Genomic DNA, 18,987 nt, shown 5'->3' with positions numbered 1-18,987 from the left:
ATTAATCAAGCTCCCATGCATTAAATGCAAAAAGCTCCAATCTGTGGGATAGGACTGCACAGTTAAATATCCAAAAGTGAGGAAATGCCTATGTTAACGTGCACCATTAGCTCTGCCTCCTTGTGAGTCTCTGTTGTTCCCATACAGTCTGGTTGTGATCATGTGCCATCTCTCAGATAACAGAGTGCAACATACTGATTTTTCTACAGTCTTACATGCACCTACCTGTGCTGCATCATTACTGCTTATGGTAGTTTTTATTGTCAGTCATAATGGTCTGGTCCATCTTTATGAATTTAGTCTGTGATTTTCATAGATTATAAAATGAGAAAGGACCATTGTGATCAGCTAGTCAGACATAATACAAGCTAAAAAACTTCCCTGCATTAATTTGTGTTTGAGCTAGAGCAGATCTTTTGAAAAAACATCCAATCTTAATTTAAAGATTTTCTGTAGGGCTGTCGATTAACCTCAGTTGACTCACATGATTAACTCCAAAAAATTAACTGCGATTTAAAAAATAATTGCAATTAATAGCACTGTTAAACAATAGAATAGCAACTGAAATTTATTAAATATTTTGGATATTTTCCTACATTTTCAAATATATTGATTTCTATTACAACACAGAATACAAAGTGTATAGTTCTCACTTTTTTATTACAAATATTTATTTTTAGTGCAAACAAAATAGTATTTTTCAATTCACCTCATACAAGTACTGTAGTGCAATCTCTTTATCGTGAAAGTACAACTTCCAAACGTAGATTTTTTTTTGTTGGTTACATAACTGCGCTCAAAAACAAAATGTAAAACTTTAGAGCCTACATGTCTACTCAGTCCGACTTCTTGTTCAGCCAGTTCCTAAGACAAATAAGTCTTATTTACATTTACGGGAGATAATGCTGCCCACTTCTTATTTGCAGTGTCACCTGAAAGTGAGAACAGGCATTCACATTTCAAGATATTTACGTGCCAGATATAACTTAGATAATTTTTAAACATGCATATGCCCCCTCATGCTTCGGCCACCATTCCAGAAGACATGCTTCCATGCTGGTGATACTCATTAAAAAAATAATGCTTTAATTAAATTGGTGACTGAACTCCTTGGGGGAGAATTGTATGTCTCCTGTTCTGTTTTACCCCCAGTCTGCCATATATTTCATAGCAGTCTCAGATGATGACCTAGCACATGTGCGTTTTAAGAACACTTTCACAGCAGATTTGACAAAACACAAAGAAGGTACCAGTGTGAGATTGCTAAAGATAACAACACTCAACCCAAGGTTTAAGAATCTGAAGTGCCTTCCAAAATCTGAGAGGGACGAGATGTGGAGAATGTTTTCAGAAGTCTTAAAAGAGTAACATTCCAATGCGGAAACTACAGAACCCGAACCACCAAAAAAGAAAATCAACCTGCTGGTGGCATCTGACTCAGATGATGAAAATGAACATGCGTTGGTCCGTTCTGCTTTGGATTGTTATTGAGCAGAACCCGTCATCAGCATGGATGCATGTATTCTGAAATGGTGGTTGAAGCAGGAAGGGCATATGAATCTTTAGTGCATCTGGCACGTAAATATCTTGCGAGGCTGGCTACAACCATGCCATGTGAACCACTGTTCTCACTTTCAGGTGACATTGTAAACAAGACGTGGGCAGCATTATCTCCTGCAAATTGTAACCAGACTTTGTCTGAGCGATTGGCTGAAATCGGACTGAGTGGACTTGTAGGTTCTAAAGTTTTACATTGTTTTATTTTTGAATGCAGTTATTTTTTGTACACCATTCTATGTTTGTAAGTTCAACTTTTATGAGAAAGAGATTGCACTACAGCACTTGTATTAGGTGAAATGAAATATACTATTTCTGTTTTTTACAGTGCAAATATTTAATAAAAAATAAATATAAAGTGAGCACTGTACACTTTGTATTCTGTGTTGTAATTGAAATCAATATATCTGAAAATGTAGATAACATCCAAAACTATTTAAATAAATGGTATTCTATTATTAACAGTGCGATTAATCATAATTTTTCTAATTGCTTGACAGCCCTAATTTTCAGTGATGGAAAATCCATTGCAACCCTTGGTACATTTTTCCACTAGTTAATTATGCTCACTGTTTTAAAAAGAAGATTGTGCCTTATTTTAGTCTGAGTTTGTCTAACTTCAACTTCCAGCTACTGGATCTTGTTATGCCTTTGACTGCTAGTTTGAAGAGCCCTCTATTATCACATTTCTGTTCCCTATGTGGCTACTTACAGACTGATCAAGTCACCCCTTAAACTTCTCTTTGATAAGATAAACCGCTTGTTCTCCTTGAACCTTTATATACTTTCTCATTGTGGTATTTAGCAAATTCAGAGGTAAGTTAGTTGTACTAACTCCCTTTCAGGCTTCTTTGGAGCTACTTACACATGTTTATAGGAGTCTAATGTGGTCTAACTTGTATTCTGGTTCTCCATTGCTCTGCCCTGTGTGTTTTCATTTACAGTGTGCAGAGTGGTATAAAATGCTACCAGATCAGAATGGTTTACATTGGTGTAATGACTGCACAAGGTAGAGGGAAGCACAGCAGGTCCTCTGCCACCAGAAGAAAGTAATTTAAAGCAGGGTTAGGGCTAGTAAAGAAGTGGAACTTAAACATCTTCTGACTCCTTAGCTTGCAAGTTACACCAAACTTGGGACTCCCTTAGACTTTGATAGAGTAGGTGCAAGTAGGTTTAAGCTGAGGGGGGGGGCATGTTTCTATGCCAGTGTAAGGGGCTCTAACATGCCACCTCTGAATATGGCACCGTGCATCTAGAGGAAGCCTAAGTAGGCAAATGCACAGAGTTATAAGACCCAGCTGCTTCAATCCAAAAAGCATAGTGGTCTTGGAACAGTCACTAAGGGCTTGGCTACACTTGCAGATGTGCAGCGCTGGGAGTTACAGCTGTGTTTGTACAGCTGTAGGGAAAGCGCTGGTGTGTGGCCACACTCACAGCTACCAGCGCTGCAGTGTGGCCACATTTGCAGCATTTGCAGCGCTGTTGGGAGTGGTGCATTATGGGCAGCTATCCCAGTGTTCAAGTGGCAGCAATGTGCTTTTCAAAAGAGGGGGGTGGGGTGGAGTGTGACAGGGAGCGGGGGAGAGAGAGAGAGTGGATTTTTGGAGCCGACACTGTGTCAGCTCCCTGCCTTGCAAAATCTGAACATTTCCTCAACCCCTCATTCACTCTTAACTGCAAATAGCCTGCAGACCAGATAAGCAGCTGCTCCAACGGACTCCCTTCCCCCCACCCCATGCTGTTTCTCTCCTCAAGCAAACACTAGCTGTAGACATTCATCCCCCTGCCTGCCTCATTCACAGCAAGGTAGTGGGTTATCTCAATTGATTGTTCACAGTCAGTTACAGATAGCTCTTGTTTGCTGTGATCAGTGGTTTTTTTGGGGGCTTGGCTACACTTGAAAGTTGCAGCGCTGGGAGTTACAGCGCTGGTCGTGCAGCTGTGCAGGGCCAGCGCTGGTGTGTGGCCACACTCACAGCTACCAGCGCTGGTGTGTGGCCACATTTGCAGCATTTACAGCGCTGTTGGGAGTGCTGCATTATGGGCAGCTATCCCAGCATTCAAGTGGCAACAACGTGCTTTTCAAAAGAGGGGGGTGGAGGGTGGTGTACTGTGACAGGGAGCGGGGAAGATAGAGAGAGTGGATTTTTGGAGCCAACACTGTGTGTTAGCTTCCCTGGATTGAAAAATCACAAAATGTTCGCGAACCCTTAGTCTTAATTGCAAACAGCCTGCATCCAACGCTGTTTCTCTGTCAAGCAAACTGCTTGCCTCTCATTTGATCGTTCACAGCCAGGTACAGATAGCTCCTGTTTGCTGTGATCAGTGTTTGTTATTTAGATAAGCAGTTCAACGGAGCTCCGATCGGAGTTCACAACAAAACAAAGAGAGGCTGCATAACAAAACAAAGAGAGTAATTTAGTTAAAAGCATTCTGGGATATCTCCTTATTCCCTGGAGGCCAATAAAAGTGCTGGTGTGTGTCCACACTTGATGAGCAGCGCTGGATCACCAGCGCTGCAATCGCTACACCCCAACCTGGCCAGGTGTACAGCCAGCGCTGCAGCCAGGGAGTTGCAGCGCTGGATGTGCCTTGCAGGTGTGGACGGTTACTAATTGCAGCGCTGGAAAGCCTCTACCAGCATTGCAACTTGCAAGTGTAGCCAAGCAGGGCCGTCCTTAGGCATAGGCAGAATAGGCAGCCGCCTAGGGCACCACTAGGTCTGGGGGCACCACTCTGCCGGGAGCCGGGACAGACGGGAAGCAGTGGAGCATGTAAGAGCAGGCTGCTGGGTCCTAGAGAGAGCCGAATGCAGCACAGTCTGAGGGAGGGGATTGGCTGCTGGGGTCTCTGGGAAGGGGAGGGGGTTGGGCTTGGGGAAGGAGCTCACCTGTGAGTGTGACTCTTTCTCCCTGGCTGAAGTGAGGTGAGGCAGGCTCTGCGGCTCTGGAACCAGTATCCTTGTCCCCCATAACATCCATTCTTCTCCCCCCCTGCCCCATGGAGCACCCCCTCCTTTCTCCCTCCCCCCCAGGAGCATCCCTCTCTCTCTCCTCCCTCCCCTCCGTCAGGGCTGGGTTGGGTGAGGTGCTGGGGGATAGGTGGGGGGAGGAGGCTGCCTGCCTGCTGAGGAATGAAAGTGAAAGTAACTCACTTCCTCTGCCAGGACTGAAATGTCACACAGGGCTGGGCTGGGGTTAGCCAGATGTGTGAAAAATCAGGACAGGGGGTTGGGGTAGGATGAGCAGATATCCCTATTTTATAGGGCCAGTCCCAATTTTGGGGTCTTTTTCTTATATAGGCTCCTTTTACCCCCCACCCCCACCCCCATCCTGATTTTTCACACTTGCTGTCTGGTCACTCTAGGTGGGGGTAATTGGTGCCTATATAAGACAAAGCCCCAAATATCGGGACTGGCCCTATAAAATCAGGACATCTGGATCTGGTCACCCTAGCTGGGGAGTGCCTCTCTCTCCCCCGGGCTGGCATCTCATCCGGGGGGATCCATCTCATCCGGGGGGAGCTGCACTGGGCAGGATGAGCTGCTGTGGCTCCATGGGTGACCTGTCCCTGAGATCAGATGCTGTGCTAACTTCACCATGGTCCGTAAGGCTGGTGGTGGTGCCCATTGGCATGTGATTGGACCTGAGGGTTTGCTGCTGCTGTTGCCACTCTGCACCCCAAGAGGTGGATTTTGGGGTCTACTGCAGCTGTTGGACCAGCAGGCTGGGGGGTGAGCCAAGCATGAAAGCAGTACTGTGTTGCCATTTAGATTGTCATTTAACAACTTTGTTTGCCAAAAATTCTTGCTAACAATCCTGAATCCAATTTCAATATTTTTTTTAAATTAATATCTTAGCCAAAAACAGAAAATTAAGTTGTTGACAATTATTAGTGACAGGTTTGGTTTGAGGCAGGGAGTGGGCCAGTTTTAATCAGAGAAACAAAAAATGTTGACTGACTTTCCTATAGCCTGTTACTCCTGATAAGAGCCCTCCAACAACTGTAATATGCTCATCTCCTTACTAGTGTATAAAGCAGGGGTCGGCAACCTACGGCACACGTGCCAAAGGGGGCAGCTGAGCTGATTTTTGATGGTACGCAGAAGCAGCAAAGAATCCTGTGGCACCTTATAGACTAACAGACGTTTTGCAGCATGAGCTTTCGTGGGTGAATACCCACTTCTTCAGATGCATCTGAAGAAGTGGGTATTCACCCACGAAAGCTCATGCTGCAAAACGTCTGTTAGTCTATAAGGTGCCACAGGATTCTTTGCTGCTTCTACAGAACCAGACTAACACGGCTACCCCTCTGATGGTACGCAGTGGCAGGCTGAGCGGCTCAGCCCATCACTGCTCTGGGGTTCCAGCTGCTGCCCTATTGCCAGCTGGGATACCAGCCGCCGGCCCCACTCAGCACCTGCTGCTGGCCTGGGGACCCCCAAGGAACCCCAGACTGGCAGAGGGCTGAGCAGGTCAGCTGAACCACTCAACCTGCTGTCAGCCTGGGGTTCCATTCATTCAGCTGGCAGCGGGCTGGGGGGTTGAGTGGCTCAGTCTGCTGCCAGTCTGGGGTGCCGGCAGCACTCAGCCTACTGCTACTCCGGGGTTCTGGCTGCCGGCCCCTTGCCAGTCAGGAGCCCAGCCGCTGGCCCCACTCTGCCTCCTGCCAGCCTGGGTGAGCAGAATCCCAGGCTGGTAGCAGGCTGAGGGGGGTTGGCAGCCGGGATCCTGGGTGGCAAGAGTTGGTGGTCAGAACCCCAGACCAGCAGCGGGCTGAGCAGGGCCTGGGATCCTTGTCTAGGGTTCCAGTCGCCAGTCCCGCTCAGCCCGCTGCCAGTCTGGGGTTTCATTTACTCAGCTGGCAGTGGCCTGAGCAGGACCTCAGATAATAACAATAGTTTATTTATATAATATAGACATAGAGAGAGACCTTCTACAACATTAAAACGTATTACTGGCACGAGAAACCTTAAATTACAGTGAACTTGGCACACCACTTCTGAAAGGTTGCCGACCCCTGGTATAGACTGACCATATGTTGTACTAAGATTCTCCTGCTTTTTTTTTTTCCTGTGAGTCAGTATAGCTTTTGCCAGCCCAGAAGTTGGGCAGCCAATGTTTTACATTTTCACAATGTTTTCTCCAACTTTCATAAAGTAAATACATAGTTAATATGAGTTAAAAAGGCCAGGGACACTTCCTTGTGAAGAATCTGTACAGCAGATCATGCTAGAGCTGTGAAAATGTCAGTTTTTGATGGAACTTTAGAGACAGTGATTTATCATGTATTTTATCGTGTGAATGTGCTGCTATTGCCAATGTCTTTTCAAACAAAAATAAGGTACAATAGGACTTCTGTAACATTTCTGTGCTACCTTAATCTAGATGAGATGATTCTGTGCTGACTTCATTTTGGTCACTTTGTGCTTTACCTAGCAGTAAAACTAGGATTATATTTTCCCACTGTTTGGAAACCCAGCTTATTAAACTGATTTTGCAGCCAAAAAAGCCAGAAAGATTGCTTTTAATTAAAAACAAATCTTTGTTTCAATAACTCTTCATATAAATTTCCAATAAAATTTTGACAAATTAAAAAAATTATATTATTTGCATCATTCTGTCAAATCAGAATTTTTTCTATAGGGCTACTTCTTTAGTGCTAGTGCATCAGCATTACAGTGTGCTTAATTAAGTTAAACTGGTTTTAATAACGTGAATGTGGCAAGTTTTCCAATACTGTATGCTTATATTTGTGTTGCTAAGAGCAGATCAGGCACAGGGGCACCAGTTTAATAATCTCGCCTAGGGCACCATAAATCCTAAGGACGGCCCTGTAGCCAAGCCCTTAGTTAAGCAGCTCCCGGAGCCCCGAGTTCACAACAAAACAAAGAGAGGCATCATAACAAAACAAAGAGAGTAATTTAGTTAAAAGCATTCTGGGATATCTCCTAATACCCTGGAGGCCAATAACAGCGCTGGTATGTGGCCACACCTGACGAGCAGCGCTGCATCACCAGCGCTGCACTCGTTATACCCCAAGCAGACCAGGTGTACAGCCAGCACTGCAGCCAGGGAATTGCAGCGCTGGATGTGCCTTGCAGGTGTGGACAGTTACTAAGTTGCAGCGCTGGAAAGCCTCCACCAGCGCTGCAACTCTCCAGTGTAGCCAAGCCCTAACTCAGGGTTCTGTGGTGCATTACAGTAGCAAAAGAATGGGCTCCATGCAAAGAGGCATCAAGTCATGGAGCAGGGAGGTCCTTCTGTGCAGCTCTGGGCACTTCATTACCAGAAAGTTATAGACAATTTAGAGTATCAGAGGGGTAGCCATGTTAGTCTGGATCTGTAAAAAGCGACAAGGAGTCTGACGAAGTGGGTATTCACCCACGAAAGCTCATGCTCCAATACATCTGTAAGTCTTTAAGGTGCCACAGGACTCTCTGCTGCTTTTTACAGACAATTGATAGTGTTCCAAGAGGAGCCACAGGAATGGGTGAGAGCAGGGAGGAGGGCTGGGCGTTGTGTTTCTAGCATCTAGCCCTTTCCACTTTACAAACATTCATTAATTAAGCCTCTCTGAGAAGTAGGTCAGCACCAGTATTCCCATCTGACAGACGTGGTGGATCCCCCTATCGCTGATAACCGGACTGTACAAAGCATCGAGCGACACTACAGGGAGTGCCCTGGGCTGGCTTGGGAATGGGCTAGGACTCAATAGGCCTCTTCCATCCCTAGTCTATGTGTCGCGGTGTCTCTTGTTGCAGTGACCCAGAAAAGTGAGGACAGAATGGAGCCGTAGCGATTGCTTTAAAGCACAGGTGCTTGATGAATGAATAAATCTCAGAGCAGTATCTCAGCTGGGGGTGCCCATGGAGGTTAAAGCTGGTAGAAGTTCCCAGACAGTTCTATTCCTGTTGCCTCCTTGGCACGTGAGACAGTGGCAGGAGTTAAATGACCATGAGATGGGCGATGTGCCCTTCAATTAGGTTCAGAAACAGAAATGATAAATGGTTGTCTCCCTGCCTGGAAGGGGGCTAGTTTGTGGTAGAAACAACCAGCTAAAATGGAGGCAACAAGAAAAAGAATGAAAGAAATGCTTGTATGGAAATAGTTCCTTATATAAAGGGTTAAAACGTCAATCTTATTATTGTCTTAAGGCGCTAGAACTTAGCTGTCTCCGGCCTCCGCAGTATAAGCCCAGTTGCTCAGTCTGATAAGCAATCAGCTTTGTCAGCCCAGCACGGCAGGGGATCAGCACATGAAGCACTGATGCAGCTTGTGCCCATGGAGGCTGAAGGTGGGGTGCTTTTGATCACCTCTTTACGACTATAGGGAGCTTTTCTTAGTCAGCACACGCCTAATGGAAGCATTACCATGAAATCAAAGCTGTCAACCCTCAGGCTGTCATTTTGGGGATCTCTGATGTGAAATGCCAGGTACCATGAGGCAACTGGGGAAGAGGCGCGCAAGCCTTTCTGCCAATCTGAAAATCGGGGACCACCGTGGGTGTTGTCGGACGCCAGAGGAAGAAGAGGTCTTCTTCCCGTTTGCACAAGACAGTGTGGTGAAGCAGTGGAGCTCCATGCACAATGTGACTGAGAAGAACCAGGAGAAAAGCAAGGCTCCTCCCCGACGGAGCAGATGCTTCCTCAACATCAACGTTGGGGGCAAATCTTTCCAGATCCCTTACAAAATGGCTGCCCGTTACCCCATCACCAGAATCGGGAAGCTGGCCATCTCCACGGACCCCATGAAGAAGCTGAAACTTTGTGATGACTACTCGGTGCAGAGGAATGAGTACTTCTTCGACCGAGACCCTTTAATCTTCCATTACATCTTCCACTTTTACCGCAGTGGGGTCCTGTGGATCATGGATGAGCTGTGCCCCACTAACTTTGTGGAGGAAATCGAGTACTGGGGTATCCACCTGAAATGTTCCCAGCGGTGCTGCCGGATCCTGTTTGAGGAGAAGCAAGATGAGCTCAAAGAGTACCTGAAAATACAGCGGGAGCTGGAGGCGGAGCTAGAGCCCATGGAGCAGGAGGAGAACTTTGAGGGAAAATGTCTGGGGGAGTTCCGGAAAGCTGTCTGGAACCTCATTGAGAAACCCTACTCCTCCATCCCTGCTAAGATCATCGCCGTCATGTCCAGCTTCTTTGTGCTGATCTCCATTGTGGGCATGACGCTCAGCACAGTGGAGGAGATGCAGCACAAGACTGGGAAGGCATTCATGGAGCAGCTGGAGACCATCTGTGCCGTCTTCTTCACCTCCGAGTACCTCATGCGGCTCATATCCACAGCCACCTTTCCGAAGTTTCTGCGGGCAGCGTTCAATGCCATTGACCTGGTGGCCATCCTGCCCTTCTACATCCAGATTCTCTTTGAGCACCTGGATGAAGGGGATGCACTTTACCACGAGGAGCGGCACAAAATGGAGAGTGTGGGCAAGCTGGGGAAAGTCCTGAAACTCATCAAACTCATGCGGATTTTTCGCATCCTCAAGCTGGCACGTCACTCCACTGGCCTGAGGGCCTTTGGCTTCACCATGCGCCAGTGCTACCAGCAGGTGTGCTGCCTCCTCCTCTTCATCGCCCTGGGCGTTTTCACTTTCTCAGCTTTGATGCACTCCGTGGAACATGATGTCCCCGGCACCAACTTCACCAGCATCCCTGATGCCTGGTGGTGGGCAGCGGTAAGATGCAGTCACCCCACATAACGGGAAATGTGTGGGTGGGGTACACATGGGCAACTGAGTCTGCTGGGGCTGCCATAGGAGCATTCACCACCTCTGCTGGCCAGGAGTCTCCCCCAATGTGAGCAGTAACTGCTGGGCTCAGGCATGAATTCAGAGGCTGCCCAGGCCCCTGCTGACTCTGGAGGGGGAAGCTGGTGACGGGGAGTATGGCAGCAAAGCACAGTGCATGGGTCCCATCAGGGAGTGAGACACGGGGCTTGGGGGCTCCTGCCTCCCAGCACAGGACACTAGCCATGGTGTCAGGTGTACCCAGGTGGGGACAGGCAGATGGACCTGGCTCTGTGGCACAGCAGTTCAGCGAACTCCAGGACAGTGAGGAGCTGTAGCTGAGAACCAAACCCTGGCAGGGCTAGCGTCTAACCAGGCTGATGTGAGCCAGGAACTGAGAGTCTTGGGCCAGGGAGCGCAGGACACGCATGCCCCAGGCACCAGGACCATCCACGCCGCACTGGGAACATGCAGAGCACCACGTCTAGTTATTGGGGTAGGGTGCTAAACCTCAGGATCCAGGAACAGTGAGCACCTGTGACTGGTACTCATGGCTCCCATTCCCTAGGACACAGGGAAGGGAGTTCCCGCACAGCGCACAGCAGGAGGGTGGGGCAAGAGGGACACATGCAGCAGTGCCTGGGATCATGCTGGAGAGGAGAACTGTGTCTGGGGCCACCAGAAGGAGGGGGAGGGTAAACCTGGATCAATGTCAGAGCCGGTGACAGGGGATGGAGATCAACGATGAAGGGGTTTGGGCCAGGGGTCATGGGGGAGGGGCAGCCTGGGTATAAGGGGGATGCACAGATTAGGATCCTGGGGATTGAGGAAGGTACATGGATTTGTCTGGGGCTCATGCAGGGGAAGGGAGACGCATAGCTCAGCCCTGGGCTCGTAGGGCCTAAGGGGAAAATGCACATCTCAGAACCCAAACACATGGGTCTACGAAGGGGAAACAGATTGGCCTGGGTTTATGCAGGGGGCGAGCGACACAGGTTGAGTCTGGGCTCATGGGGGATGTGTGGAGAAACCATTCTGGCCTGAGCTTGGGTGGGGGAGGAGGGGCCCAGAGTGGGGCATAGGGAAGGACTCTTGTATCTCAGGTCCAGGGGGGTGTTTATAGAACCTTGTGTGGTACGGGGGTCACACCAAGTTATGGCCAGTGATTCCCATGCTAACGAGCACCATTGAAAACCTGCTGCCCTTGTATTAGCACAGAGCAGGCAGGAAATCAGTTAAAGCACTGGAGACTGAAGGGTTAAGCAGGGCTTTCCTGCAGGAGTGCGGTGTCTTTTCTAGGGGAGAGCCCACAGCTTCCCTTATTCTGAGTTGCTAAAGACAAGAGCTCAAAGGAAAAAAGAAAAGATACGAACACTCAGCTCAGCCGCTGGGAGAATTACAGATGTAGTAGCGTGCAGTGCTCCTATTCTGCCTCTCAGAGCTGGCAAATTTTTACCAGGTTTGGGCTAAAGGGATGTGCAGAGCTGGCCATGGGCTCACCCTCAAAGGTGCTGCTGTCCTGGCCAACTAAACCAGATTCTGATTGGACAGAAGGAAAGAGCTGGGGGTGGGAAAATTCCCCGCCAGTAAGTGGGTGTGATCAGGAATCTCAGGTTCACAGCCCTGGAGTTAAGCAGACACGTGCAGTGATGGTATCTGAATCTCTGGGCTGGGCTGGTCAGGACAGCTGTTAGGGTTAGGAGAGTGGAGGCCCAGCAGGATGATGGTCCATTCTGGGTACCGGGAGTGGGTGACAGAGCTCACTCCTTGTCCTGAAGCAGGAAGTCCACTCCAGCCCGTCAGGCCAAGCTTCAGCAAGTGACCCTCTGAAAATCCATGTCTAGAAATGCCTAGGTGGCAGCAATCTCACCTCATCCAAACTGCACAATCGAAACACTGAGTCAGTGATTCTGTTTATGTTCCTTTCCTGTCGTTGGTTTGTTTCCTGTCATTCTAACACCATCTTGGTTGGTAGGAAAATAGTAATTTTGTGACCTCGCCAGTAGCCCTGAAGACCCTCAATGAATTACTGTATCTGAAGCACATCTCCTTTGTACTGAACTCCTGGGGCCTGGTTTGCCAGTGCCCTGCCATTGCTTTGTGCAGCCATTTATTTACTCCAGGGCGCAGTGGGTGTGAAACTGCCCTCCTGATCTGGAGACATCTGTCCCGCACCTTTCACTGACACGAGATCGACAAGGGGCGGGAGATGGGTGGGTGGGAATCAGCCCCGTGGCTCCGAGAAGCTTTTGAAATAAACCTTTGTCACCATTCACCTGATTTGGGCAGTTCAGGGCTTGGCTACACTTGGAAGTTGTTTCTGATTAAGGTGGAGCGTCGATGTAAAGTGCAATAACTGTCTTAGTTCGTTCCAGAATAAGAGTCTACACATGGAGCTAATCAGGAACAGCTCCTTCCTGGGTGTAGACAAGCGCTTGTGATTGAGACATCTTCAGGACAGACGCTAAGAAGGGGAGTGTTGTAGCCATGTTGGTCCCAAGCTATTACAGAGCCAAGGGGGCTGAGGTATTATCTTTTATTGGAGCAACTTCTGTTGGAGAGAGAGACGAGCTTTCGAGCTCCACAGAGCTAGACCGGAAGAAGAACAAACTAACTAAAAGTTTATTAACTAGGAAAAAGAAACTAGAGTTATGTGCAGGGTTAAACCAGGCCAGCACACGCACTCAAATGAGATACAGGCAGGTTTCCGAAGGTTTCAAATTACTAGAAATTGCTGTAGTAAGCAGACCCTGTATCCTTTGGGGCTAATCCAGGCAAAACAGGTGGGGACTCCTTGCTTATGCTTAGAAATCTTGCCCCTCAGAGTGCAAGCAGCATAGGAATCCAGCTTCTCCTTGCCAGGAATTTCTATTTCTTCTCCCCAGCATCCAAAGTGACAGAACCGGTGTTGGCGCCTGACTCCTCTTCATGTGAGTGGGGAGGGCAGTCAGCGAAGTCTATGTCCTGTTGATGTCTTGCAGGGGCTCATTTGGTTTCAGAGGCCCACTGGTCTGCAGGCCTGTCACTGTCCTCCCGTGGTCCCCCAACCGCTGGGGGCAGGGGCAGGGGCGGGAATGGAGCCCTGGGGGCAGGGACAGCAGCTAGGGACAGAGCCGGGGCCAGGAGCGCAGCTGGGTGGAGCTCCCTCCCTGCCCCCCGTGGGGGCTGGCCCAGGGACCAGCCACATACCCAGCTGTAAACGATTGTTTACACAGTTTCAGGGCAACTGGTCCCTCAAAGTCTTCTACTCTTCGGCTTTTGCCTCTCAGCCATCACCTCTCTTAGGAGGAGACCTGCGACTCACTCCCTCCTGACTGGGGTATTTCCAGGCCACACAGTTCCCTGCCTACACTGTGATATCCCCAGCAAGCCAGACTGTGCTTTGCTTTCTCTCCAGAGGCTATGACCAGTGTTTTGCCTGCAGTCACAGGTTACCACACAGCTCTTTCTAAGCAAGCACCTTTATTCTTATGGTGAAAGTGTTACAGAGAAAACACATTAAAAACAGTAGAAGAACCTACACGCATCCTGAAAAGCTTATGAGAGGTCATCCCCCAACTCCAAATGTCGGCTCCGGTGGGAGTCAGTACTTCAAACCTCATGGCTGAGTTTTCCCCATAGTTACAATTTCATAACTGTCTCACATTCAGAACCAGAGCACTGGCTAGGCAGTTCAGCCATTTCTTTACACAGCTCGGCCTTTGAGCTTCAGTCTCCAGGAACAGGTAACAACAAATAATCACCCTTTCCTTAGGACATAGCTAAGTCTATTCATACATGGCACATTTTCAGTATAGTCCTTTGAACTCCTAAGTCTCACATCTGTCACATCTCCCTCTAGAGAGATTACATCCCATCCTGGCCCATCCTAAAACAAAGCCATTCAGTTAATACAATGGACCCCAAACATACTTAAACTTAAGTGGATAATGTCTCCCAAGGATAAGCAGGTAATTGCCGTACTTGTCACAGTTGTGATAAAGAGCACAATGAGCAATTGTTCTTCATGTCCATCGAGAGAAGGACAAGAGGATTTGGCTTGGTTTACAGCCAGGGAGCTCTAGGTTGGAAATTCGGAAAAACTTGCTAACTCTCAGGGTAGTTAAGCACTGGACCAGGTTACAAAGGGAGGGTGTGGAATCTCCGTCACTGGAGGGTTTTAAGAACAGGCTGGACAGACACCTGTCAGGGATGGCCGAGGTTTACTCAATGCTGCCTGAGCACAGGGGGACGGACTAGATGACCCCTTGAGGCCCATGATTCTATAACTATCAGCACTCAAGGGATTTAGCCATTATCCTCTTTGCAATGAGGGCAGGTTACCAGCCTGGCTGTCCCAGCTAGCCTGAGTGTGAGGGGTTTATGTGTGGAGAGGAGGGGGTTAGGGACAGCATCCAGGTAAGAGCCCACCTAACTCTTCACTGACGACCTTCCCAGGAATCTGGGTCAGAGAAGGGGAACTCATGGATTGGTGCGTAGCTTTGAGGGCAGAGGGGGTGACACATGGGTTGATGCCTGGACCCCTGGGGCTGAGAGAGAACATGGTGTGGTGCCCAGGTGGTGGGGATAAGGGTGACATGGGATAGTGGGTGTGAGAGGGACAGGCAAGCTGGGGGGAGGGGTGACAGGATGAGGCGGACCCTCAAGCTGGTCGCAGGGTTGGGCCTAGGGGAGACACCTGGAGTGGTGCCCAGCTTGGGTGAGTGGGGGGACAGGACCCTGGAGGGCTGTGACTCAGCTGTCAGGTGCAGGACGCAGGATCAGGCTGTGGCAGTGGGGCTGGGGTGAGTTTCTCAGTGGTGGGGCCTGGCTCAGAAGCTGAGCAGTCCTGGAGGAGTTTGCTGGGATGTGAGCTCAGGGAGGGGCTGATCATTTCCCTCTCTCAACCCCCTTCCAGGTCAGTCTGTCCACAGTCGGCTACGGAGACACCGTGCCTGACACGGTGCTGGGCAGGATGGTGGCGTTCGGGTGCATCTCCTTCGGCATCATTCTCAACGGGATGCCCATCTCCATCCTCTACAACAAGTTCTCCGATTACTACGCCAAGCTGAAAGCCCATGAGAACGAGACCAGCCTCACACTCAAGTTCACCAAGAAGATTCGCTTTAAGGAGCGAGTCCTGAAGAAGCTGGCTGAGTGCTGCAGTGGTGACGCCCACATCCACGGCTGAATGGGCCACCCCGTGGGTCACGTGACTGGGCTACTCTGAGCACCCACCAGGCCACCTGACCTTCCACCCAGACACCTCCCCCACCAGCAGGGCCATCCAACATGGCTACCCCACCCACCACCCAGCCCGCCCGACCTGGGTAACAGAACTCCCAACCTGACTACCCGACTTCCCCTCATCAGCTAGGTCACCAGACCTCTCAGCCTGGCTACCCCACCTCCACCCTAGACACACACCCAGCTAGACATGGATACTCCACCCTACAACTCGGCCGTGTATCTGGCTAGGCTAGACATTCAGCCCCCTTGCCCAAGTAGGCTTCCTGGAATTGTCCACCTACTTCCTTGGCCTGGCCAGTTCACCTCCAGGGAACATGCACATTCGCTGTGAGGGAGACCCTGGGATGTAGGAACGTGTGAGTGAGAGCAGCAGGTTAGGCCTGCGTTTGCAATGCGATTCGGCTGCAAAACTGTCCAGGCCGTTTGTAGGGCGGAAGCAGGGAGGCGACCGAGCCTCTGCTGTGACCTGCCTGGAATGTCACACTCATTCCTGGACAGCACAGTCCTGGGGACAGACTGTCTGGGCAGGACCTCAGAGAAGAGCAACAAAAAGGACCCAGGGGCTGGAGGGATGGACTGTGGGGCACAGCTGAAGCTGCCCGGCTTGGCTCAGGGACTTGGGTAGGGCCTGGGAACGCTCTCCAAGCCGAGAGGAAGCAGGGAATTAATGTGACCCCTGCAGGGAGTGGGGCACAATTAGGCTGAATGGAGGAACATTCCCCAGCAGTCAGATGTATCAGGCTGAGACCTGGCCACCCCCCAGGAAAGCGTGGAAGCGCCACTGCTGCTGACAGAACTAGATGAGGCAAAGCCAGGTAGGATTGCTGCCAAGGGCTGCTCTGCCCTGGGCTGGGCCCCAGGGCCTGATGGGACATCAAAGGTCTTTTCTAGCTCTCGTGTCCCAGGCCGAACCCAATGGACGCCACTGAGAAATCGTGTCTCTACCTCAAAGAAGCTTTTACAACTGGAGCGCCGAGCCTGGGCCATGGCACGGGGGAAGAGCCGCAGAGCGGGAAGCAGGAGGGGGCCAGGGGGTGCAGTGTGGGCGGGGCCACGGCCGGCTGTTTGGGGAGGCTGAGCCTCTCCCAGCCTACGATACCCACCACCCATGCTGGCGGGGGCAGTGGTGGTGCCTGCTGAGCTCTTCTGCAAACTCCCTTTTGGGGGGCTGGTCTACACTGCTACTCTGTTGGCACCTGGGAAATCTGTCTGCTGGAGGGCTGAGCCTGAGACTGTATCCGCAGGAATGTTCATCCAATAAAACAGAATGGGACAGTGTGTCATATTCACTGGCAAATGTCTCTGTGCCTGTGCCAGGGAGAGCGGGTTGGCGGAGCCAGTACTGTCTGTAGATTAGCCAGGGGAAGCTGTTTGCAGACATTGGTCATGAGAGATTTTGCAAATTCAGACATAGATTCCCTTCATAGTCTGCCTTCTATGGACCCTGGGCTGAATGTTTTACAAGGTACCCGCTGCATTCGTGGGCAGATTGCTTCTTTTGGTGCAAGAGTCCAGTGATCTGCCTGTGCGCAGGTGTGTCTGTGGGTGTCTGCTCATGGCCCAATGTATGGTGGTGCTTGTGCTTTAAACTCCTGCTTGTGCAGACTCAGCTGTCCTTATGTAGCGGTGTGTGAGGGCGCTCGGCTGCACACTTCCCTGCATCTTCCTTGTGCGTGAGGAGATTGGCTATAATGGCCAAACCTTGACGCGTTAGTGGGTAACTCAGAAAGTTCACACTCTTATAATGCCAAAGCTACTCCAGCTAGAAACCACAAACCTGTTGAGTTATGGGCTGGGCCGGCTCCAGCTTTTTTGCCGCCCCAAGCAGCGAAGGGGGAAAAAGAAAAAAAAAAGCCACGATCGGCTGCACTTCGGCGGCAGCTCTGCCGCGCTGCTTCATTCTTCGGCAGCAATTCGGCGGCGGGTCCTTCCCTCCAAAAGGGACCGAGGGACCCACCGCCAAATTGCTGCCGAAGACCTGGACATGCCGCCCCTTCCCATTGGCCGCCCCAAACACCTGCTTCCTGCGCTGGGGCCTGGAGCCGGCCCTGGTTACGGGCCCCATCAGGGAATAAACCTCATGCTAAGTGTAAAGAAAATGGGTTTGGTGTTTCCTTTTCTTTTCTTCAATTTTTATTGAACTAAACAACAGCTATACAAGAAAAAATACAAATGATAAATCAGAGTTTGCCATAAAGCCATTGCAGTTGGCCACAGAATACATCTCTCAGCAGAGATCTCCTGATTCTGATCAGCAGAAAAATCAGGAAGATTTAGCAGGGTTTGGGATATTTTCTATGAGCCCAGGCTGGCCACCTGTACATGAGGTGGTACCTCTCCTCGCAGTGGCAGTGGGAGTTACTCACTGCTCAGCAGATGGGTACCAGGCTCTCTCTAGCCACATATAGGGCCCATTTTTGCTCACTGGAACACAGCCGTGCGGGGTGCTAAGAGTTCCCAATGCTCACGGTTTTACTGCAAGCTTCCTGATAAACGGTGTTTTTCTTAAAGTGCCAGCTCGGGGTGCGTCATGATTACATGAGAATCTCAGCTTGTAGCTAAGTTAAAACCTTGCTAGTGCCAACCCTCAAGTCTCACCTCCCAGAAGGCAAATAAAAGAACCATTAAAAAAACCCTCATGATTTTGAAGAGAATCTTGTGATTGGGGAGGTCTGACTTGTGGGTTTTGAGGCTGGTGACCCTGTGAGGGGAAATACCTGCTGCTCACTCGCCCTCTGCCACAGGTGGGGGCGGGGGCGGAGAGGGAATGCTCAGCCTCCCCCCCAATTCACTGGCCAGTGAAACGGAGCTGGTGTGAAGGGGCAAATAAGCTGCTTCCTTTTTAGTTTACTCTCCCCAGAGCCAAAGGGGGAGCAGGGAAGGAGCTGGGACTGAGTAACCAGACACTCTGGGCTCCCTCCAGGGCGGTAGGGGCTGCCCCACCCTCTCTGGCTCAGTCTAGCCCTGAATTCAGCGCTCTGCTGCTTGTGCTGTGGAGATCAAATCTCCCCATTTCTCCATTTGCTGAATGAAATATCCTGGGGGAGGGTCCCAGTGTCACAGCAGCGAGGAGTGGCTTCCTAAGGAGGAGACAGAATAGAGCTGCACTGAATCTATCGTGTTATGCGCTAAGACCCAACCCCAGGGGAGATTAATTTGTGCTTCAATGTTTACCCCCTGGGGCAGAGTTCAAACCTACAACCCCTGGACTTGGAAGGCTGAGCTTCTTCTACTGCCTGAGCTAAAAAAACCCAGTAGCAGGTGCAGTGACTCCCCAAATGTGGGGGTGGACCACACAGGGAATGACCTTTGTCCTCCAAGGGATTTCACAAGTGCACGACTCTGCAAGGCCAACTTCGAAGATTAAAAACCCCAGGAACTGCAGGAGGCACATGGGAAGGGCACAGAACTAGCCTGGGGCTGGGAGGCAGAACGGATGGGGTGCGTGTGAAAGGACAG

General features: G+C 50.2%; 1 protein-coding gene across 1 annotated transcript; it reads left to right on the top strand.

Annotated features, from left to right (window-relative positions):
- Positions 1 to 8,985: 8,985 nt before the first annotated feature.
- LOC123356057 (potassium voltage-gated channel subfamily V member 2-like) lies at positions 8,986 to 16,478 on the top strand. The gene is made up of 2 exons (XM_044999021.1): positions 8,986 to 10,248; positions 15,197 to 16,478. The coding sequence occupies exons 1-2, from the start codon at positions 8,986 to 8,988 to the stop codon at positions 15,467 to 15,469; spliced, it is 1,536 nt and encodes a 511-aa protein (XP_044854956.1). The 3' UTR covers positions 15,470 to 16,478.
- The last annotated feature ends 2,509 nt before the right edge of the window (positions 16,479 to 18,987 follow it).

This window comes from Mauremys mutica, chromosome 24, assembly GCF_020497125.1.
Source record: "Mauremys mutica isolate MM-2020 ecotype Southern chromosome 24, ASM2049712v1, whole genome shotgun sequence".
Taxonomy (NCBI): Eukaryota; Metazoa; Chordata; order Testudines; family Geoemydidae; genus Mauremys; species Mauremys mutica.
This window is presented reverse-complemented; position numbering and strand designations above follow the sequence as displayed.